Source organism: Prosopis cineraria, unplaced genomic scaffold (genome assembly GCF_029017545.1).
Source record: "Prosopis cineraria cultivar Desert tree isolate PC_DT_omini unplaced genomic scaffold, ASM2901754v1 PC10, whole genome shotgun sequence".
NCBI lineage: Eukaryota > Viridiplantae > Streptophyta > Magnoliopsida > Fabales > Fabaceae > Prosopis > Prosopis cineraria.
In genome coordinates, this window is record NW_026555341.1 from 7979644 (window position 1) to 8003273 (window position 23630).

The following is a 23630-nucleotide window of genomic DNA, read 5'->3' on the forward strand; positions in this document are numbered from 1 at the left end:
AACACAAAATATAATGGCCGCATGTGATTGGGATATATGCTTCACTTATGTCATGGCTGGATGGGAAGGGACTGCCCATGATGCTCGTTTGTTTGACTATGCACTCACAAGGCCGGACATGAAATTTCCACATCCACCCCAAGGTATATTTTATATTTATTTAATTTAAAATAATTTACTCAATATTCTTTGGGATCTTATAATTTTTTTATTGGTAGGTAAATATTATTTATTAGATGCCGGCTATCCAACGCCAGTGGATATTTAGGTCCTTATAGATCTCATAGGTACCACCTCCCAGATTTCAGGCATTCATCTGGATTTGCAAATAATAATGAGGTTTTTAATTATTATCATTCAAGCTTAAGGACCACGATTGAAAGGACTTTTGGGGTTTGGAAGAACATATTCGCAATCTTACGACACATGCCTAGCTATCCATTTGTGACGCAAGTTCGTATCGTTGGTGCAACAATGGCTATACATAATTTTATTAGAAGAAAATCTGCAACTAATTCTGACTTTAGGCGTTTTGAGGATGAAAATATGGTTAATACTAACGATGATAATGATGAGCATGTATTTTCATCAATAATTTCAAGTGCAATTTCAAGCGTGGCTTCTGATAGAGAGATGAATATGGTTCGAGATTCTATTAGAGATCAGATTGTATATTATAGATCGAACCATTAATCATGTAACTATTCAATATTAGTCAATGTTTAACTATTTATTACATAAATTTGTCCAAAATTAAATTTTATATTTTTTTTCTTATTATTTAACATTTTAAATTTTATGTTATTTTAAAATTTCTTTCACATTTTTCAAACATTACTAATATATTATACTTGTATAATTAAAATTATAAACTATCATTTCTTAATGTCCTTTTTGATCATTACACATTAAAAAGTACATTTTAAAAGAATAAAATTTTATTAATCCAAACAACTTTTTATTTATCAAACTGACTTTTGGAAAAATATATTCAAATACAAATTTCGTTACAACAACTGATTTTCATCAAACTAATTTTTATCAAATGAACTTTTATCAAACTGACTTTTTTCAAACTGAAAATTAAATACACACTAAAATTTCATATTAGTGCCGCGGACTTTTTTTTTTAATATATATATATATATTTTTGGAAAAAGAGTCATATGCGTGAAAATAATTGACAGGTGAAATGCCTGTGGCAAGAGGAGGTATATTGGGCGGCTGAAAATTTTACGGCTCCGTTATCCTTTCATGATTCTGGAAGCTCATTATATTCGTTCCTTGGTTTGTCTTCCCACCACTCGTTTCTGATCTCCGGCTACAAGCAGGATGGATCACCAGCGCGAAAGTTTAATTCAGTGAAACTTCCGTTATCTCCTTCCAATCTTCTCCATTCCTGCTATGACTTTGACCACGTGCACTCCTCGCTTCTCTCGGCTTCCTCCTCCTCCTCGTTCTCCTTCAAGTCTTCCGCAACTATGCGAAACATGCGCACTTCACTGTGGCAACACTTCTTTCCTGCCTCACCTCCTGGGGTGCTCCTCAGTTTCGTTCAATATATCGAAATTCATCAAGGCTAAAGCTTCTGTGAGTGAGAGCGATCATGAGATTTCAGCAAATAACGTTTCGGAGTTATTGGACCAGGAGTTACTGGTCAGCGTTGCCGCTGCCAAAGACGCCGACGAGGCATTGCAGATAATCGCTGAAAAGTCTAGAAGAGATGAAGGTGTTGTTTGCACGACTGATTGTTGCTCCATTATAGTGGCTGCACTTAATCGGAACAATGCGGAGCTGGCTTTGTCGGTATTCTTCGCCATGAGCTCTAGTTTTAATCAAGGTTATTATAATGCTTGATTATCACGAGCACAGTTGCCAACTTTACCTTCTATATTCGATATTTTTTGCTCTATGAATAATTCTTTCTTGGCCCCAATGGAAGCAAACTTCCCAAGGAAACCAAAAATTAAATTTAAACCAACCAGACAAAATGGACAAAAAAAAAAAAAGGACTACGTAGCTCCCAATCTAGCTGTTATCACTTATCAGAGGACGTATGGAGCAGTTGTACATATTTCTCACAACATATATATACAGTCCAGCTTAACCGCGCCGGAGTCACAACTAGAAATCAAGAGCATGATGTAACTGTTCTGGAAGATTTGCCTTCTTATCTTTGTTATTTACGGGTTTTAATATTTGGACCACAAGTTATTGATCTAGATTATCAAATACAAACTTGAAACTCTATAGGTGTAAATTGCGTCTGGTTTAAGATTTCTTTAACTGTCCTATTGGTTTGAGATGTTATTCTCTGTCAGCTGAAAGCTGATTTCCTGAGAACTTATGTGATACTAACATTGTGAATTCACTTTGTTCTTTTGCTTTTCAATTTGACAATGCTGATGTGCCATGATCAGTTGCTGAGAAGGGCCCTTTGGTTGAGAGATGGAAGTGGTCCAGGCCAAATGCGCATGCTTACACGTTGTTAATTCAGGGTCTTGCATCATCATTAAGGGTTTCAGATGCTCTTCGGGTCATTAAATATATTTGTGAAGTGGCAGTATCTCCTGGTGAGGAGGTATGATTAAAACATTTCTATGTCCTGCTTTTGTGCCTCATATACAGTGCTAGCCTCCTTAGCGAATTGAACTTAAAAAAAATATCCCACTTCATTGATGTTACCAAAATTATATTTTTTTATGGCTTTATTATCAATGCTTTTTAGCATCACTGTTATCACAATTCTGTAGATATTGTTGCAGGTGCCTTTTGGAAAGATAGTGAGATGTCCTAGTTGTAGGATAGCTGTTGCTGTTGCGCAGCCACAGCAAGGTATTCAGGTATTTCAGTGTGTTTGGTGCATGTTAGATCCCTGTGTCACAAATTTGATGCAGCTGCACTTGATTAGGAAGTCCATGATGATAGCCTCCAGGATAAGGAAACTAGGTCATTTTTATTAATTCTTTGACATATTTTTTTAAATGTACTGATTCCTATCTCGGTGAGGATTTTGGTAATTGTAATTTTTGTAAAGAAGCACAAGTACAGATCATGAGGATAATAAATTGAGAATAAGGGCAACCTTAGGTTCAGCATCCATCCAGTACATCCTCTGTCCCCTCTTCCCCAAAGACAATGATAATTCATTAATCCTAAACCTTGCCAAACTTTTAATCCTGGTATGGTTACATGCTCAATCATACTATGAAGCGTCTTAGAAGGCAAAAAAAACAAAAAACAAAAAAACAAAAGAAAAGAAAAGAAAAAAAAAGAAAGAAATCTGAACTATGAGCTTGTGTAGAGGTTTCATCCATAGATTAGTCTCTTTCACTTCTGTTCAGGTTCGTTTGGTACCGATTAAATATATTTGAGTAACTCGGATCATTTATAGTCGTTGTCTCAGCAGCATAATTCTTACATGAAGGAAATATGGAATGTTTGTGAGCCGTGGTTGACATAGAAAGCATTACTATTTTTCGGTTGATTCTTTGAGGCATTTATATGCGCATAAAACTCTAGATAGGGTTATTTAGATGATATCTTTGGTATTACCTACTCATAATCATATGAAACTTTTAAGGTGGACATAAAATGATATTTCTTATGCAGTTGGTATCCTGTGCGAAGTGTCGCTACGAATATGAACTTGTTTCTGGTGACATAATCAGTATTCAATCTGAAGAAATCAGGTTAGTTAATCATACCATTCTGTCTATTATTTTCTTTTGTCTGGTAAACTAAAAGTAGTTCCCCTAAAATTAAGTTTGGTGGACATGTCTTGTATGTTTTTTTGCCTAAACTTTCTTATTTATTCTTATTTTATCAAGAATACGGAGGATATATAACTTCCATTTTCAGATCCGAGTTTCTACTAGTCCACAGGTCCAATAGTTTTAGTAGGAAGCGGCACAATTGAGTTTTCCCATTCTTTATTTATTTTTGTTGATTGAACAACATGTATGCGTAGTTAATCAAGGAATACTCACTTTGCCTAAGGATCTCCTCATGCCGAACGCAGCATGGATATTACGCCATGGGAAAGGGGGCTAAAATTCCTTCAACTGAAGAAGCGAAGCATTCCTGCTGCAGTTCATTCCATTGTGGTATATACTTTTCACTAACTCTAGACATTTATCATTGGGTCTAGCTTTTATTAAATAATCATGCATTAGGACCTTCACATGACATGTCTAAGTTGATTTTTAGTTCAGAATCCAGCTATACAATTAATATCTTTTGATGCATTAGCTTTTCTAGATTTCTAATTTATGATACCTAATAAAACAAGCACCTCCTTCTAATGGTAGCTATTTGGTGAAATAAAGTTTTGACCTTTGCAAAGGTTCTGATTTTTGATATACGTGTCTTCTAGCCATCTTACTATTATTGGTAGCTCTTTACTGAGAATTTTAAGCATCAATAATGGTTGCTTCATTATAAAAGTTGAAGCTTAGGATTTCAACCATTTCACTCCAAGCAGTATCTCGTTTGGAGGCACCTGCGCTGGTTAATGGTTCTATTTCTGGCTCATCTGAAAAAATTTTTTGGCAGTCTTTAAAATAGAGGTACCATAAATTTGTATGTCCTGCACCAAATTCTTGTTTTGTGGTGCACGTTTCTGATCTTCACTGGCCCCTTTTGTCTGTCCTTTCACTTCCTATTTGCTTGTGCTATTATGGTTTCTTATCAAACTGAGCACTGGGCTATGAAGTTTTGCTTATGTCCATTCGTCTAAATATTGATACAAAAACAACAAGCTTTGTCTTACTAAATGGAGTCAGCTTTTAAATATTAATAGTCATTTCTTAAATTATTTTCATTAATCCTTTATTCTCCCACCATCTAGGTGCAGACCCCTTCAGGTATGGCTCGCACACATAGATTTGCAACTGAAACAGTTGATGTGCCAGCGCAAGTAGGAGAAAGGGTAACTGTTGCTGTGGCAGCTCCATCAAATGTCTATAGAGAGGTAGGCCCCTTCAGATTTAGTCCCAGGGCCCCTGATTTCTATCCTGGTGAGGCTATGTGCTTGACGAACCACAAAGATGGCCGAGAATCACTTCTATTAAGAGCCCCAAGAAAAGAAGGAGATTCATCATTGCTTAAACCCTATTTCCTTTTTCCTCTTCTTGCTGTATTTGCAACCGGTGATGCAGCATCTGGACTTATTGACCCCAGCCTGCCCCAGTTTATATCAGTTGTTGCAGTTTCATCTCTTGCTGTTGGGGCAACATTGAATTCTTTTGTTTTTCCCCAGTTGAATCTGGTACTACAATTTCCTTTTTGTTTTGCATGTTTATTTTTCATTTTTTTAGTGTGACCCTTGTAATTTATTATGCCGTTGTAATATATTGAAATCAGCATGGCTTCATTTTCCCTTGCACCCACCGCTCAGTGGCCTTGTATCCTGCAATTTATTCTGAGTATTTACTTTTTACATTGTGGCAGCTTCCGCAAGGATCAGTTGAAGCAATCGCTATCAAACAACAACTTTTATCTCAATATGATGTGCTTCAGTCTCGCATCAAAGACCTAAAAGAAGCTTCTGAAAAAGAGGTGTGCTACTTGCATTATTTTTCATTAGCACATTGAATTCTACCTTCTTTTCTAAGTCTTTCTCCTTCTGAAGTTTTGAGCTATTCTTCCATTCCAACTTCCCTGTAGAGAAAAGTTTGTTAGCACACATTTACTCTCTAGACACCTTTTATATTTAGAACACGGGTAGGTTTGTTTAGGGAACCTGACGAGTCATCAAGGAAGGATGTGAAGTAAAGTGCTCAGACATGGGATGATGACAATGAAGTCTGTGAAATTTAAATTCTTTTCTATTATATTGTAATAATGAGAAATATTGTTTAGATCATGCAAGATTGAAATGAAAGAACGAATTTTTGAAAAAAGGTCTTTCAGTTGGCTTCTAACATCAGTTGATATTAATTTATTCTACGTTCACTCTAAACTTCCCGTCATGTTCAAATATTAGCTTTGTGTTGCAATTGGTCTTCTTGATTTGCATCGCACATGCTCACCCAGCAGGCATGTCTGGGTGTATGCATAATGTGTTCCGTATGGAAATCCGATGCACAAGTGGAGAGTATAAATTTAATACACCGCCAGCGCAAAACTCCATTCACTATCTATAAACAAGAAAGTGCTATATCATTGGAGTTATGATGGCTCAAGGTATTTCATTTGCCATAATAAAGCTTTGGCAAGCTTTTAATATAGGTGGCGTCGTATGATTCACTAGTAATCAATCAAACAATTAATTTCCTAGGACGAGTTGTTAAACTTTGAAAGCAGAAATTTATCATTTAAATAAAGCATATAATTTATTCCTGGGCAATATGATAGTAAATTTTATATAAATGCCACTAGTAGCCTCTGGAAATGTTCTGAGCAAAGTTCATTTCTCACTTCTAAGGCTGAAGGACGACATATGAAAAATCTATCTGGTGATAATACCTCCTCTTATTCAAAATAATTATGATTTAAGGTTGTACACATAGATTAAGAAAATTATTAAATTGTCTAGATTGGAGCAAGATCTAAAGATATTTGATTAAAATACCCTTGTATTAAAATATTATGGCACTTAAACTTTATCTGCCATTATTTTCATTAATGAAGAGTAAAATGGCACAAAAATAGTTAGCTTCATTAAAATTCTGGAGTAACAATTATTTTGAAACAAAACCAAACTCAAAAGCAATAGTTATTTTGAAATGGAGTAAAAAATCATGTTCTTTTATTCCTTTTGTTAGGCATGCATGCACCTTAGTTTGAGCTATATAATTATGCTTTGCTTTCTCTGCAGGTGTGGATGTTGGCTCGAATGTGCCAACTGGAAAACAAAATTTCTGTTGTTGGAGAACCCTCATATCGGTGAATTACCCTTGTCTTCTACTTCTCAATTCTCAGTGTATCACTGAAATAACTGTTTTATTCTATGTAGTTGACCACTTATGTTGGTCTATTCTATTGGAGTTATTATTTTTTCCTTTCTCCTTCTTCTAGAGCTCGTAAAAGTAGAATCAAGAGGGTACGAGAGAGCTTGCAGAAGTCCCTCAGGGGACGGATTGAATTGATCGACAGCTATGCCAGAGTATGGTTTCTCTGACTAATATTCAAATCTTGTATGGTTGTGAGGGTTAGGAAACATAGCCCTCCTGGTTGTGTTTTTGAATTTGTTCCATCAAAAGATGCATGTTATAGCACCTTTTTGACAGATCTCTTCAATGATTGAAATTGAGGTGGAGATGGACACTGATGTTCCTGCTGCTGAAACTGTGAGCAACGCGGTAAAGCATTTTGTCATATTTATTATTTTGGGCGATGACTGATGATATATTGATATGACTGGTGCAATTGCTCAACTGAGGTCTTCTGTGCAGGATAATATCATGGAACAGATACAACAAATCATGGAGCTTGAAAATCTTGAAGAGGTTTGTTCTTTTCACAAGGAAGCCTCTTATCTGACATTGTAGACTAGAATATGGCCTCCATAGTAAATATTCACAAAAGCGTTTGCTCAGAGTGCTGCGCTACTTAGACTAAGAAAAGAAGTGGAATGCCAGCAATAAGCTTTTTTGAGTTCTCTCCCTTGGAGATTAGTTCTGCTCTCTTTGCTATCTCCTCTACTTTAACACTTTTGACGCTTATGAGCTGATAGTTTTTGACTTTTTTCTCCTCCTAAACAATGAGCTTTTGTTTGCCGGCAAAGGAAATTTAGGATGAAACCATCGGTTCCCCTTCACCAGCAGGTCTAGGATAGCAATCGGGATTTGCCTCCTTACTGCATAACTGATTTAGTGATCGTAGTATTTTCTCATCAATGTTAACTTCATACGATAAAGGAAGAATTAGCTCGACAATTTCTACCATGGTTTTAACAATGAATTCCTGTCTTAACGAGGACGTTTGTTGTTGTGATAGTAATAATATTATGCTTCTCTGATTAAACCGTTTGCTAATACTCTCATTGCCTCTACCCTTTGTCTAATTTTTTTTTTTTCCGGCGACTTCACTGATTGTTAATTAAAACTGCGATGCAGAGATGGAAAATACAAGCCGAAGCCAATGATGAGGCTGAAAGACTTCTTAGTTCGCAGTCCTTACCTTATGAAGAAGTTTAGCCATGTTCAAATGCATCGGGTTTATAGAGCTACATCACAAGGTGAGTGTGAAATCCCCAGTTTAATGATCTGCACTCGACAGAATAATGGAGTGCAGCATCATGTTCCCTCTGCCTTGTAACAGGCAACGTTAGACAAGTTAATTTCCGACAAAATGGTTGCTGTTATGTCAGATCAGAACGGAATTGCATACGATGATATGGGATGACGTGGCGTCTGAAAAGGGCCAGTGAAGACGAGCCTCCTGGCTCCAGAAGCCAAGCATGGATCACAGGTCACAGCACATAGTGGGTAACTTCATTTTAAATCGTCTTTGTCGTCCTGTTTTACAGATGAGCAGGCCTTTTAAAGGCCTAGGATAGTAGGGATTATTATGTCATATCGAGTAAGTGAGTAATCATTGTTGATCTTTCCTATCATGCGCAAATCTGTACCCAATTCTTGCCAACATTCAAAAGTGAGGTTCCTTGCTGTAGCTATGCTTATATTTGGGAAAGCATTGGTTCCTGCCTGGTCTAGTATCATGCCTCATCTTACCTCTTAATTTTTTAAAAGAAAAAAAAAAAGAACTATTTATTCTAAAAGTTAAGCAATGCTCGCACTTTAGGTGGCAACAAGCTGTTCGACGGGAATAACTAATAAGTGAGCGTGTTAGTTATCAGTTTTCTAGTCTGTTATAACTGCCGGACTTGCAACTTACAGTTGTCCCGTGCAAAAGCTTATTTCCGTTTCCAGTAGTTTAACATGGGAAGGGTTCCCCCCTCCTCTTCCTTTTCAATTTTTCATCTCTTTTTTGAGGCTGACTTTTATTTAGAAGGTTCAAAGCCAAACCTACAAATCTTGTTATAAAAAAAATTAAAAATAAATTAAACACTATAAATTAATTAAAATATTTTAAAATTTTAAAAATTAAAATTTTCATAATCTTTTAAAAATTAAACAATACACATTCAAAAGTTTAATAATAAAATTCAAATCTTAGTTAAAAAATATTTTTTATAAATACACAAATATAATAATTATAAAAAAATAAAAAAAATTAAAATTTTTATACTGTACACTAATATTTATTAAATTATATTAAATTAATTTTAAAATAAATTAAAATTAATAATAATATAATATGTGAAGGATCAGGACTTCAAGCAAGTAAGTCCTTGGTTCCAGGCTAGAATTTTTTTTTACAGAGTTTATTAGGGTCAGACCTTGACGCCCGATTACTTTAAAAAAATTATTTTCAAAATCCAAATCTTTATTTAAATAGGGCCTCCAATTTTGACTCTTATTTTAGGTTCTAGGGGTGACACTTCCATGGATATAAAATATACTTTCCACATTAAAAAATGTAAGGCATTTTTAATTGAATCTCACCTCCAATAAAGTCGTTACCTGCTTTTAAATTGATTTTATCTTTTTATATTTATTTCTATTAAAAACTCTAAAATAAATATAAAATCATTCATTAATAGGGGTACTTTTAAAAAAAGATAATAATTACATCTTGAAAAATTAAAAATGCTTTATATTTTTAAATAGAGGGAGTAAATTTATCTTTTTACTGTTTTTGAGAACTGGAAAAGGTTTTCCCGGAAGATTTGAAACAATATATATATTTGTATAAAAATTTTATAAGTCATAAATAACATGATTTATTCTTCAAACTTGTATGTTGAGGTATAAATTAGTTAAAATTTAAATCGAAGTACTTCTACTCAAAAATAAAAAAAATTGAGGTTAAATAAATTTATTAATTTTTTTTACTGAAATTACGTGGGATATTTTATTTTGTATTTTAAAAATGTGTAAAAAAAGGACTTGATACCTGTTAGGATCCCAAATTCCCTGAATAAAAAACTAATGTTAGTAAGAGTATTTATTTCCACTTAGTAAATTTTCGAGGGAGAAAAAAAACTAAAAGCATTTCAGTAAAAGATTGAAATTTCATATTTATGTTTACCCGAAAACAAAATTCCAAAGAAACTAAGATAGTATGAATTGTATGATCGTATTTCATTATGTTGCGAAGTCATTTTAAAAAAAAAAAAAGTGAAAAAACCAAGAGAACAAATGGAGAAGCAATTGAGCCGCCCCATTGGGCCCGGCTTGAAGCACTTAAAACTTAGAAGTATTGATTAGTGCAATAATTCAGAGAATGAAGGAAAAAATATGTGGGGCAGGCATGACCGATATGTCTTGTCTCACAAGATACTCTGGAGATCCCTCACGCCCGTTTCGTTACATGTCGGTGGAGTGGGTGTTTATCAAACTCCTCAAGGGTCAAACATGTTCTCCCAGAATCTATTGCTGTTTGACAGGTGGAATTGATCCACACCTTCTTCTCTGTCTCTAATAATTCTTTCGTCCTCGCCTCACTGTATCTTCAACCAATCAATTTAAAACTTTGATTAAAATAAAAACTTGGAAAGAAAAGATTTATTGAGTGATGGGTGAATGATTTTGGAATGGCATCTAAGGACATGTTTAGAATATTATTCATAAATAAAAACTAATAACAATCATCATTTGAGAAAGAAATAAATTTATATTTTTATTTTAACAAACAAAACTTTATTTTATATTAGCCATTGTCTGTGTATGATATTTTTTACAGGTTTTTACGTACAATTTTTTCAACCACTTTTTTTTTTTTTTGGGGATACTCTTAGGACAACCGTCACTAGTCGAGTTTAAATTATTTCAAGTGAATGATATATTGAGTGAATCTAAAATCAGAAGATGCTGGGGAGGGTAACTTGAACTTTGAGCTCAATCACATCTCGCTCTCAGGCCTCGTGTTACACAGAGTCTAGCAAGTGAATTATGCAGTTAACAGTCTATGAGAAATGCAACAGCTTTGAAAGTTTTTTAATATAAATATTATTTATTATTTCAACATATTATATTTCAAAAAGGTCTTTTAAGCATCAGAAATCAAATGATACTCCCCCCATTTAAAAATATAAAATATTTTTTGAAGAATTAAATGTTTAAAAATATAAGTCTTTTAAAATATAATCATTATTTTTTCAAAAGTACTCCTATTAATAATAGTGACTTTATATTTATTATAAGGTGTTTAATAAGAGTAAATATAAAAAAAAGAGTTGGTTTGAAAGTAGGTAACTATTTTATTAAAAAGTGAGATTCAATTAAATGAAAATATTTTATATTTTTTAATTGAAGAAATAATTTTTTGATAAACTAACACAAAATGGAGTGAAATGTTCCCGTCACCAAAAGGATGGATTGAAGGTTAGCGCAGGTAAATTCACGGGTGAAAATAAATACGACTCATTCTATTAATATTTTTTAGATTAATTGATCCATCTTTTACCTTCATGGATTTCAAACCCCGACTCTTATAAATCCACGTACTCAACGGACACAAAAAAACACACAAGATACTTTTTTATTGCTCATGCATTTGATATTCTAAACTTGCCCTACATTGAATTGAAAATTTTTTTGACAGGGATCTAGATTAATTAAAATCAAACATTGTAAAATCTTTTCTAGTTGAAGGCTTTATCATTGAGTTATAACATTACTGCATTTCAAAGCTCAAATTTAAAATTGCTGATTAAGTTGTTGCCACTTTTTTTAAGCACAGGCTTCTGTGGTTAAATAAAAAAGTTGAACAGTGAGAAAGTAAAATGAAATTGGATTGCCATGTTGTGACAATTGGGTGGGGCAGCTTTTAGGGGTCGGTTGTGGTCGTAGTTTCTATTTGTTTTGCTCTGAAGAAGAGAAATTGGATTTGGTTGGTTATGGAAGTTTGTTTCCTCTCTCTTTTTGGGGCTTTGCATGACTTGTCAACAAAAGGCTGCATTCACATATGACTCATCCTCTTCATTCATTGACGGTCCAGTGGCCACACAGGGTCATGTCACATCGTGTCAGCTTCTCATTAGCACTGTTTATGCGTTAAATTAATGGAGATCATTCAAGTCAAGATAGGAGTAGGCAGCTGGCTCATTGTAATTGGACATTGTCACTCCAATTCCTAATAATAAATTATTAGATCTTATATTTGCAAATCAAATTGATTATAATTCTTTCATTTTTAACATATGTATATTCATTCTCTCTCTTCATCGTCGAATTGATAGTATTATTGATGATTATTGAAGAGAGCATAAATTTAGGAGCGTGGTTTTTTTTTTTTTTAGCTTAGGCACGTGAAATTTTTTTCTAAGAGCAATATTTTGTGAAGTATCACCAATAAATAGAGCCACCTCTTTCCATTAGAATTTAAGAAATACAGGATTTTTGAGGCATGTAATGCAGTAATGGAGTAATCTTCTCCAACTCTCATGCTTTCACTTAGCATTGATTCCGTTGAAATCAAATTTAAAACGACTACCGGACTATAACATTGAAGTAGCTAAGATGATAATATTGATAAGAATGTGTTAGTATACACAAAAGGATAAAATATAATGAGAAAAGCTGAAAGTGACATCTGTTGAAGAGAAACTGATAAAAAAATTGTTTGAAATGATTTAAATATGTACCAAAAATAATTGCGAGAGAAGCACGTGTGAAAAAAGTAGAATAAGTAATATCAAGCAGTCTTACATATACTCGAGGATGGACAAGTGTCCCCTAACTTGGGGAAAATTATAAGGAGGAAATAGGAGTTTTAAAAATTTGCTCCATTGCCGTTATAATTTTAAACCCACTAGGCTCAAACTAAAGCATATTTGAGTTCGAAACTGATTGGGTTTTTTACATCTCATCTAAACCTAATGGATTTTAATTTAAAATTCATTATATTTAAATTTAAATTACTTTTAACTATAATAATAATTATAATTTTTTTAATATTTTACAAAACTAAAGTCAAACTAAATAATAAATATCTCTAATAAAAATAAAATTTAAAATTTTAAAGTATACAAAGATCAAAAGAAAATCAACAGACAAGAAGATAGAGAAACCATCTGCTAAAAAATAAAGTTTAAGATGAGAGACAAGGTAAATGGAGCGAGAGTGTGAGAAATTGAGAGTGAGCTCCATAAAACAAGTTGAAGGAGACGGAGAAGCAAGAAATTTTTGTCACTGCTTAGCGTGGTCCCAAGTCCCAAATTTCTCCTTTTTTGACAATGTGTTGATCATTTAATTGTTTCAAAACATGAATTCATGAGGAGAAAATTTGCAAAGTATGCAAATATTTATTTTTTTAATTATTTTTACATTTTATATAATTTATATCTTCATTGACTTAGGTTTCTGCATTCGTCATTGAGCTTTACTAAGAGGGATAGAAAAAAATTAAAAAAAACATTCACACGAGTTATTGAACAAGTCCTCTTAATTAACAAGATTATTAAGAATTTGATTAATGATAAAATACAATAGCGTCATATAATCAATACAACCCATCTCAACATTTGGGACAGGTTGTGTCCTTAGAAATAAAAAAGGGTACTATATCAATAGGCATTGAATTTAATAAAAAAATGTCAATTATTCACCATATAGTAAATTAAGATTCAAGTTTCAGTTAAGATATATGTCCATATTTCACAATTGACTGTAAATCAAACATAATTACCTATTTACCTCCGATTAAAAAGGACCTGTTACATTTGAAAGGGCAAAGAATTATTGGACGGGAATAGATAAAGGAAAGGCCAAGTAAACAAAAATAATATATCCGTGAAACTCAGGTTGAAATCCCATTTGGGCGGTGAAACTACATATATTTTCATATTCTTGAAGATAAAAGCGTGTTCTGTTTGGCTAGTCACCCACGCAAAGTCAAATAATACTATTTGACGTTGCTTACGGAATGCGACACTGACTTCAATTCCAACTTCTTCACAAGTCAAAATTACGGACCTAATAAATTTTTAAGTTTTCTAGACCCATATAGCCTTTATGGGCGGCAAGTATACAATACATATCCCGGGCCAGTAGCCACCTGTCATCATTAATTTTCGTGGCCATTTTCTTTTTCTCAATATTTCTACTTCCGATCCAATCCACACAGAATCAAGCAAAATCTCACACGCCCCTTGATTCATCTTGATATAATGCTACTGAAACAATAAACGGAGTTCCTATCAATCGTGGGAAAATGGTGGGAATGTAAAGGTACAAGTCCTGAAGATTCGGGAACCGAGAATGACGTAAGACGATGTTTGGTGTGGAAGACAACAACACATGAGACGGGCCGCTTTTGATCAAACGGTGCATGAAAAACGGCATGATATGCATCTCTATAATTGCGGTATCATAGTTATCATATTAAATAATTATTGCTTTTTTCTTGCCAAAGCTTGCATAGAAAGTTGTGGAGAAATTTGTGGAAAGACTTGTCTCCAAAGAGTGCGTTCATGGATATCCATTTGTTTACTGTGCTCTTGCGCCATACACGGCTGCATTTATACTTTCACAGGGCAACAATGGCATTTTTTTAAATATAAATAGAATTGATAATATAAATCAACTCACAGCGGATTGCAAGTTTGGCAAGATAAGTTGGCATGTCTCGCATTTTTTGCAGGTTGAATTCTACCAATCTGTAGCAAGTTGGTGGGTTAGCAAATTAACTCACAAGTAAAAAAAATATTTTTTTATAATTTTTTTAAGTTTTAAAAATTATGAATTTATTTTTTTTATTATTTTTTTCATTGTAAAAAAATCATATATTCTCCCTAAAAATTAATTATCCAAATAACAATAAAAGTCTTTCTATTTAAGACCTACTAATATCACTACTTAAATATAAACTAATTTAATTTTGTGATCCTTTCCTTCTCTAGTTTTGTATATGATTGATGAATATTATACATATATAAACTAATAAAAATGCTTTATCTATCTCCTTTTCTCTTAATATTGTTTTGGCATTTTTGCTATAAAATTGATGCCTCAATTTAAAATATCAATTCTTTTTTTTAAATAATGATAAGTTAAATCCTAATTATTAAATATGTTCTAATATCTCTGTATCCATTTTTTTCTTTTTATATTCAAATTAAGATGATAATATAATATATGGTTAGCATTTCATAAATATGTTTAATTTTATAAATAAAAAGGGCAGCTAAGCTTTTTTTTATTTACTGGCTTGGGTAGCACTATTTTACAAACAAGATAATTTAAATAAATTATTATATGAATCAAGCAGAGTATAATAAAATATTTTATTCAATCTTATCTTGATTGCATTTAGATTATATTATGCCGCAACTTAAATGTAAATGTATGAGCAATGTATTTTTATTGTTTTTACCATAATTTAAACTTAAATTAAATAAATGTAAAAGTATCAAGTGCTTAAATAACAATTTCAAGCATGCTTGCTTTGAATGTTTTATCTTAAATTTAATATAATTTACTTATTTTGTTGTTTATTTAAGAAAAAATATAAACGGGCTAACCTGCCAACTAGCGGGTTAGCCCACTATTGGTTTAAGTTATGCGGGGCGATTTTGGCCCGCCCTGCATATAATTGAACCTATTTTGTTCAATCTAATTTGTAATTTTTTCATAGATTGGCAAGCTCAACTCATATTATTGGCTCTAGGTATAAAAAGTAAGTTTATCAATAACGAAAATTAATTATCCTCCTCTAAATATTTAAGATCGAGTCAGCTCAGATTACAAGGGTGCTAAGTTCTCTCGACAGAGATTTAATTAACATAGTTGCATGCTTGGGCCCAAATTTGAGATTTTTTTTTATTAAGCCAGTACAATTTCTAATTAGATGAACCACAAGCGCTTGTTGATGATTGCAGAAGTATTTACCAACTACTTAATGGTGAGTTCTTCTTGTTCTTCTTTTCTACTTAAATTTTCTCTTAAGAAGCAATTCAAAAGGGACTTTATATTGACAGAGCTTTTGTTTAGTTTTCATGACTATTTACTTTAATTTTGATTAATTTATTAAACACATCGAACTGCGGCTCAAAACAAAACTGTTTATTTTTGCATTTTTAATTATCCAAAGATATTTTTTATTAGAAGCAATTCTGTTTAAGGTAAGTTCAGATATAAATATGGACACCTCTCCTGATAAATATTGATTTTACTGTAACAAAAACATACAAAGATTCCAAGGCTAGCACTGTATATTTCTTTTGCACGAGGGAGCACATGTGTCTAAAATTAAATATGTTAAATCGGGAATTATTAATTATATTTTAAAAGTGCTGTGGTGATTTATTTTAATCTTAAAACAGAAAGATTGTGGGAATAAATTTGATAAACATGTAACGTTTGTTAAATATAATCAATGAGTTCAGTAACATCTCATAGAAAAGAATCAAATAATCATATTTAGGTGAGGAAATGTGCCGTCTAGAGCAGCTGCGTATTTTTTAATTTATTTAATAAATATAAAAGGAAAGAATCAATTATGATTCCAATGCTAAAAAAATATACTTGTAATTTGTAATTGAACACTAATTTGATTAAATATAGACACCGTTGGTTAGTTGCATTTTATAATAACAGCATAGCTAACAAACAAAACTTACACCCGATATTTGTTTTTTGTTTTTATAATAATCCAATCATTGGATTGGGATTTGTATCACATAATTCACGAAGCAGTGCTCTCGTGATCTCAAGTCCAAAGTATTACCGTACTCCTCGACTCGTGGCACTCTTCCCAAGCCACAAAAAACAACGGTTTTATAGTAGCTTGTAGAGAATTCGAGAGTCTCTTATTAAATATTAATTTTTTTATTTTAAATTATAAGATAAATTTTAAAAAAATTTGTTGCTCTGAAATATAATATAATTTGAAAAAAATAAGATTTTGTTAATAATTTTTTTAATATTAAAAATATTATCTTTCAAGCAGAAAAATAATTAAAATGATACTGTAAAGTATGTTTTATAGTCTTTTTTACAGAGTCTAGAGAGAACAAATTTTTTATCTTATTTATAAGTAATTTTATTAAATTTTTATTTGTTATCCTCAATTGAATGTTTGAAAAAAAAAATATTATTAAAATATATATATTTAACAAAGATAAAGTTAAAAATTTATTAAATTTTTTTAAAAAAATTAATGAGATTTAAAATTTTCTTAAGTACCGATAAAATATGTTAGGAATAACTTATAAATAGGATTAGAAAGTAATTACTAACTATATAGTGGTATTTTTAAAAATATATAGTTTTATTTTTGCAAAATTAGAATTTATAAAACATCATTCTTATATTTTATTAGTATGTTTAATCTTATCTCACCTTATCTTATAACTTAGGAATAATTAATTGATTGATGATCAGCTTAATTATATTGGGGACAGCTAAAGAGTAAAAACAATTCTTCTAGATTTTGAGACACGCGGCAGTAGCCAAAATGTTTTTAAAATGAATAAAATAATAAATATATTTTTGACCTAAAAAAGTAAAAATATATAATTATTATATTCATAATTTTAATAAAATTAAAAAATAATTATTATAATTTAAGAAAAGATTAGTTATATCAATAAAACAAAATAATATCATTTTACAAACTTATCTTTTCAGAATAAAATTACAAATTTTAAAAAATATCCTTACATATTTAATCATAACATGTAATATTATTTCAATTTTCTCTTTACTCAAGGGTAAAATTAAAAAAAATTATTAATTAAACTTTATTTTTTTAAATTATCTCTGGAGGAGTAATTTATTTAAAAACAAAAAAACTTATTTTTTAACACTAAATGAAATTTAAGTATCCCAACGAGAGATGTTTAATTTAACGCAGACATTTAAAAAAATAATTGTATGATTTTATTTTCAAGACCTGAAAATAGTTCTTTTTTATAATAAATGACCTTACTTTTATTATTATATTTATTCATTAAATATTAATTTAATGTCAAGAAGCTGATAGTTAAAATCAAATACGTTTCATGTTTTTAAACCCAAAAATATATGAAAATTTCACGGAATTTAAGCAAAAGCTGATACGTCTCTTCATTGATAAATTATCATATTTTTTGGCCAAAAATATTAACAGATTTCACATTAATTAAACGTGAACTTAAATTTAAGTAATACATCATTCAAATATTAAAAAGTGATTTACCCGGACTTACTCTTGAAGAAAATTATGCGCCTGTTGCGGAATAATGCCTATTCATGAAGAAATTAATAATATAACATAAAAAATTAATGCAGATGAATGATGTAGAATAAATACCTCTCCTTTGTTCTATTTACAATTTTACATGATAGAAAGAAAATAATTTTCTTCCATAAGCCATTTCATTAGATGTTTATCACACATTTAATTTTTTATCTTTCATTAAATAATAGATAGAGAAAATATATTATTAAAATATTTATATTTAATAAAGATAAAATTAAAAATTTATTAAATTTTTAGATAAAATTAATAAAATTTAAATATTTTTATGCATTGATAAAATATAAGAAAATACAATTTTAGGTATTTAAATTTTATTATAAGTTTTTATATTTTTTTATGTTTTAAATCTTTTTATTTTTGTTAATTTGCACCTTAAATCTTTATAACGCTGACCTAAGGTGTAAATAAAAAAAATGTAAGAATTTAAAATATTAAAAAAATATATAAATTTATAATAAAATTGAAATAAAATATAGAGATTTAAAATTATATTTTTTTAAAATATTTTAAAATATATTAAAAGTGACTAAGAGAAGTATTGATTGACATGGATACCCAACGTGCTGGATTGGAAGCAAAGGAAGAAAGAGAGTCCCGCGCCATATGGGAAGTGGACGCACTGGAAATCCACGTGGCTGATCTGTTGCCCTCTCCAAAAAAATATAAATATTTACAAAAGCGTTAAATTCCAATTTTAATTAAAGTTATTTCCTTTTTTATAATTTTTTTTATCTTTTACCTTTATGAACGTGTCACATAATTCTCGCCTTCTCCGAAAATGTGCTCGCGCGTCTTCAACTTCGCCACCTATATATAACTTCCCCTCCCTTTCCACCTCCTGTTGTGATTTCAAAGCCATCATTTCTTTCATCTTCGTTATCCCTCTCTCCTTTCCGTTGCAGTTCACCTTCTATTATGGCGACCAACACTGTTCTTGTTACCGGCGGAGCCGGTTACATTGGCAGCCACACTGTTCTTCAGCTCCTGCTTGGCGGCTATAAGGCTGTCGTCGTCGACAATCTCGACAATTCTTCTGAAATTGCCATCCACAGAGTCAGAGAACTCGCCGCTGAATTCGGGGATAATCTCTCATTTCACAAGGTTTCTACTCTTGTTTCTTTACTCATTCCTTTTGCTTGATTTCCTTGCATGGCCTTCTCGGCATCTTATGCGTTTTACTTATGAGCTAAGGCTTTTAATTCTTGATTTAGGTCTGCCACTTCACGCTTCTCGCTGTAATTTTGAATGTTTAGATTGGATTTGATTAAATTGGTTCAATTGGATTGCGCTCTTCACATCTTGTGATTACCGTTGGTCCAAAAGCCAAAAGTTTTGTGCTTTAGTTCTTTCTGTGACTGATAAAGATATGTCGGCCCGTCGAAGTTATATTTTCCCCACAGTTCCTGGCTTTATCATTTCGGAGTGCCTTTTGATCTGTTGTGAGTTTGGAGAGCGAATGCTTTCTTCCCGTTCTGGATCCAAATATTTTTTATTGCTTTCTTTACCGTGATTAAATTAATTTTAATACAGCCGCTTCTGATAATTTTCTTCTCTCGCATCCAATTTGTTGACTTCATCCGCTTTGCAATTAGCTCAAGCTTGGCCGAGTTCTAAACTGAATGGCGCTAACGTCTTTTTTTCCTTTTTCTTTTTTGTGATAAAAGCTAACCTTTTTTTAACATCTAGTCCATTTTCTATCTGCTAAGTTATTTACTCTGCTTAAGTGGTTCTGAAATAACGAATGTTAATTGTAAATTTTCCCCACTCGGACATGTCTAAATCTGGCAGTTCTAAACATGACTATAATATACTTAAATTGTTTATTTTTACATCTTATTGTCCAGACAAACTCTTGCATGTCTTATATTTAAGTTTGAACTTTTGACCTATTGCTATTGTTCTTTTTATCCATTATAGGTAGACCTCCGGGACAGAGCTGCTCTTGAGCTAATTTTTTCTGCTACACAGTAAGGACTAGGCTAATGACGGAAAATTTTGTTCAAAATTACAATTTTGGTTCTGCTTGATGCATAATGTCTATTTACGCTTTCACCCCATCACCTCTAGCTGTTTCTTATCTCTATCTTTCTCCGTAGATTTGATGCTGTTATACATTTTGCTGGGCTGAAAGCTGTAGGAGAAAGTGTGCAGAAACCATTACTCTACTATAACAACAATCTGATTGGTACAATTACTCTGTTGGAAGTAATGGCTGCCCATAATTGCAAGAAGGTAATTTTGCTTTAATTTTTTTGGTTGACCTCATTGCAGTGTTTTTCAATAGTTTTTGTTTATGAAATTCCGTCTTATTGCGAAATATACCAAGTCTGATTGAAGTGATTAGCTCATACATCTATGAACTAACTCAGTTGACTTAATGGCTAAAATTCTTCCATACTGTTGCTGCTTTTATTTATGCAACTGCTTCTCTTATGATTGTATAGCTTTTACGGGATGCTTCCTTCAATTGATTGTATTGTTATGCAATACCAATACTTGATTTTGCATGAATGTTTTAAATTTCTTTGTCTTGTCTTGATATTTCCGGTTAGCAAACATATTGAAATATGAATATGGGACTTGGTCCCCTTCAGTTTTTCCAATCAGATAAAAGAGGAGGTTAAAAAATTTCTAGCTGCTTATATGTATTCCTCCTACAGGAATGAGGTCAATCTGAAAATAAAGTTCTTCTTAATGGTCATTGAATAGGTTGAATGGGTCAATCCGAAAATTGAGTGTTAAACTATCAAGCCATTCAGTTACTCCTCAGTTTTGCAACGGTTGAGTAGAAGACATTGTCATCAAGCTATTTTGGGATGGTGTTTTGATTACGCTTATTTTAATTCCTTCATTGTGTTTCAACCCTATTGTCTTGTGAAAATTGCTTATATATTATGTTGCCTTATTGTGTAGTCTGCTGATTAGACTGAACTCCTACTTCTGAATTGATTTCAGCTCGTATTCTCCTCTTCAGCTACTGTATATGGTTGGCCAAAGGAGGTTCCATGTACAGAAGAGTTCCCTCTCTCTGCAATGAACCCATATGGGAGAACCAAGGTATGAGTAGGAAACTTGTTTTTGTATTTTTTTTGGAAATTGAAAGTGGGGGGAAGTGGCCTTGCATGAACAATACAATTTTGATTTGCATCTTGTTACTTTACTGAAAGAATGTTTTTCACCAAATGTTTTATGTGTTTTGGTGACTAAATCATTGTGATGGTTGTCTTGTAATTTAGTAATGAGATCTGATAAAGTTTCTGTTTTCAGCTGATCATCGAGGATATTTGCCGGGATGTCTACCATGCAGATCCTGAATGGAAAATGATATTGTTGAGATACTTCAACCCTGTTGGTGCACATCAGAGTGGTAATATTGGTGAGGATCCTCGGGGAATTCCAAACAATCTCATGCCATTTGTTCAGCAAGTAGCTGTTGGCAGACGCCCTGCCCTGACTGTTTTTGGGAATGATTATAATACAGTTGATGGCACTGGTGTATGTTCTGACTCTGTTGTCTTGTCATTGATTTTTTTTTCCCTTGAAAAATTGCATGATGTTTTACTGAAGTTCTAACTCATTGTCTTCCTGTTTTGACCATGGATCTAATTCTTCATGTATTCATATAGTATCTAATTGAATGATTGTTTTCTTTCTTCTCAGGTTCGTGATTACATTCATGTTGTTGATTTAGCTGATGGGCATATTGCTGCATTGAGTAAACTAAATGATTCTGATATAGGTATTACTCCAAATTTATGTCATCTAAGAATTCGTTCACTCACCAGATTGTACATTCTCTGGCAGCAGCAATGCTTAATTCTATAGGCTAATGATCTATTTTATTGTTCTCTCTTTTTATTTTTTTATAGTTTGTGGTTATAAAGTATCGTTGACAACAAAATTTCAGTACATTAATTTTTGTGCTGCATGCAGGTTGTGAGGTGTACAACCTGGGAACAGGAAAGGGAACTTCAGTTTTTGAGATGGTTAGAGCTTTTGAAAAGGCCTCTGGAAAGGTAGTAGACTAATAATTCTATTACTAATAATTTGTTTGTTAATGCACTGTAGCCCTTACTGTCATTTTTGTTTGTTTTCAAAACACTCCTTTGCTATATTCATGGTGAGTTTTTCTATTTTGCTGAGAATTCAGTCACCGAGTCATCTTGCTGTTCGTGTTTTGTCCCAAAATGGCGTATTATGTAATTCTTTCCAAATAATCTTTAGTTTTGATTTTCATGTTCAAGGCCAATTCAATTTCATGTTGGAATTATGAACAAAAACAAGTTTTTCTCCATCTCTGAAACTTGCATCTTGAACCTTCGTATTCCATATCTCATTAACTTGTGTTGCTATCTTTCAGAAAATTCCACTTGTGATGGCTGGCCGAAGACCTGGTGACGCTGAAATTGTTTATGCATCTACAGAAAAAGCAGAAAGGGAACTTAAGTGGAAGTATGTCTTGGCTTAACATCAAATTAGTAGTATCTTCGTATTTTTCTCGTTTGAAAATTTCCTGTTAGAGAACTGATCTTTAGCTCTCACTTCATTCTTTTCAAATTCTCACAACGTTGTTTTCCTCACAGGGCAAAATTTGGCATTGAAGAGATGTGCCGTGATCAATGGAACTGGGCTAGCCAAAATCCTTTCGGTTATGAATCACAGGAGTCCCCCAATTAACTTTGTTTAATATATATTCTTTGTTTTCCCTTTTGTGAATCCTGTCACACCATAGGCTATATATGAATTTAGGAAATCCCTTGGCTCTTTTTGTAATTTAAAGCTGGCATATTCTTATTATTATTATTTCTAGCTACATGAAAAAAAAAAGTAGTGGTTTACTGTAATTAAAGCTTTTTTAGGTTCTTTTTTGCAGGGGTCATTTAGTGAGGTAGCTCATATAGAACACCTGTATATCTGAACAACATTTTTATATATAGAATATCACTAACAGCTCCATTCATACTGCCAGCGTCATGACCAGTGTTTTTGGTTAGATCTCTGTCTTGGCCATTCACTTCCTTCAATTTTCTCTGTTTTTTTCTTAACGTAAGATGCGTCATAATCAAGGATTCTCATACTTGTTAAGTTCTCAATAATGAAGTGATCATTCATGAAATTATTCTTTGAAGTTAGCGCAATTGAGATGGAACCTAGTTGCTACTAAGAAATTGATTTGCAGATGAAAAATAACAGAAATGGCGAACGCTCGGTAATCCAATGGTTTGAAAGCCGAATGGATCATTGAGTTCTTTGTTTTTTTTTTTGACTAAGAATGAATCGTTGAGTTGGTTGAAAAATTTAATGGTTGGGTCCTGATTGAATTTCGTTAATTCTATACTTTGATGGGCACAAAGCCCAAATTCAATATTCAGTCCACC

The 23630-nt window shown here is 32.2% G+C and overlaps 2 protein-coding genes across 6 annotated transcripts; both read left to right on the forward strand.

Annotated features, from left to right (window-relative positions):
- The first annotated feature begins 1237 nt into the window (after positions 1–1237).
- LOC129321685 (uncharacterized) lies at positions 1238–8659 on the forward strand. Of its 5 annotated transcripts, none has more exons than XM_054967551.1 (13): positions 1238–1840; positions 2421–2581; positions 2754–2843; positions 3613–3692; positions 4022–4106; positions 4850–5269; positions 5452–5559; positions 6821–6888; positions 7021–7108; positions 7257–7304; positions 7398–7451; positions 8061–8182; positions 8315–8659. In XM_054967551.1, the coding sequence occupies exons 1-12, from the start codon at positions 1405–1407 to the stop codon at positions 8139–8141; spliced, it is 1719 nt and encodes a 572-aa protein (XP_054823526.1). In that variant the 5' UTR covers positions 1238–1404; the 3' UTR covers positions 8142–8182; positions 8315–8659. The 5 variants fall into 5 exon arrangements, with proteins under 5 accessions (XP_054823526.1, XP_054823523.1, XP_054823524.1 ...); XM_054967548.1 differs by having other exon boundaries at positions 1239–1840; positions 7233–7304; positions 8266–8659; XM_054967549.1 differs by having other exon boundaries at positions 1239–1840; positions 7233–7304; positions 8320–8659.
- Positions 8660–19089: 10430 nt separating this feature from the next.
- LOC129321243 (UDP-glucose 4-epimerase GEPI48) lies at positions 19090–23212 on the forward strand. Its single transcript, XM_054966954.1, has 9 exons — positions 19090–19353; positions 20170–20219; positions 20349–20484; positions 21208–21309; positions 21520–21747; positions 21913–21991; positions 22186–22268; positions 22613–22704; positions 22836–23212. Exons 1-9 carry the CDS (start codon positions 19168–19170, stop codon positions 22927–22929), a joined length of 1050 nt encoding a protein of 349 aa, XP_054822929.1. The 5' UTR covers positions 19090–19167; the 3' UTR covers positions 22930–23212.
- The last annotated feature ends 418 nt before the right edge of the window (positions 23213–23630 follow it).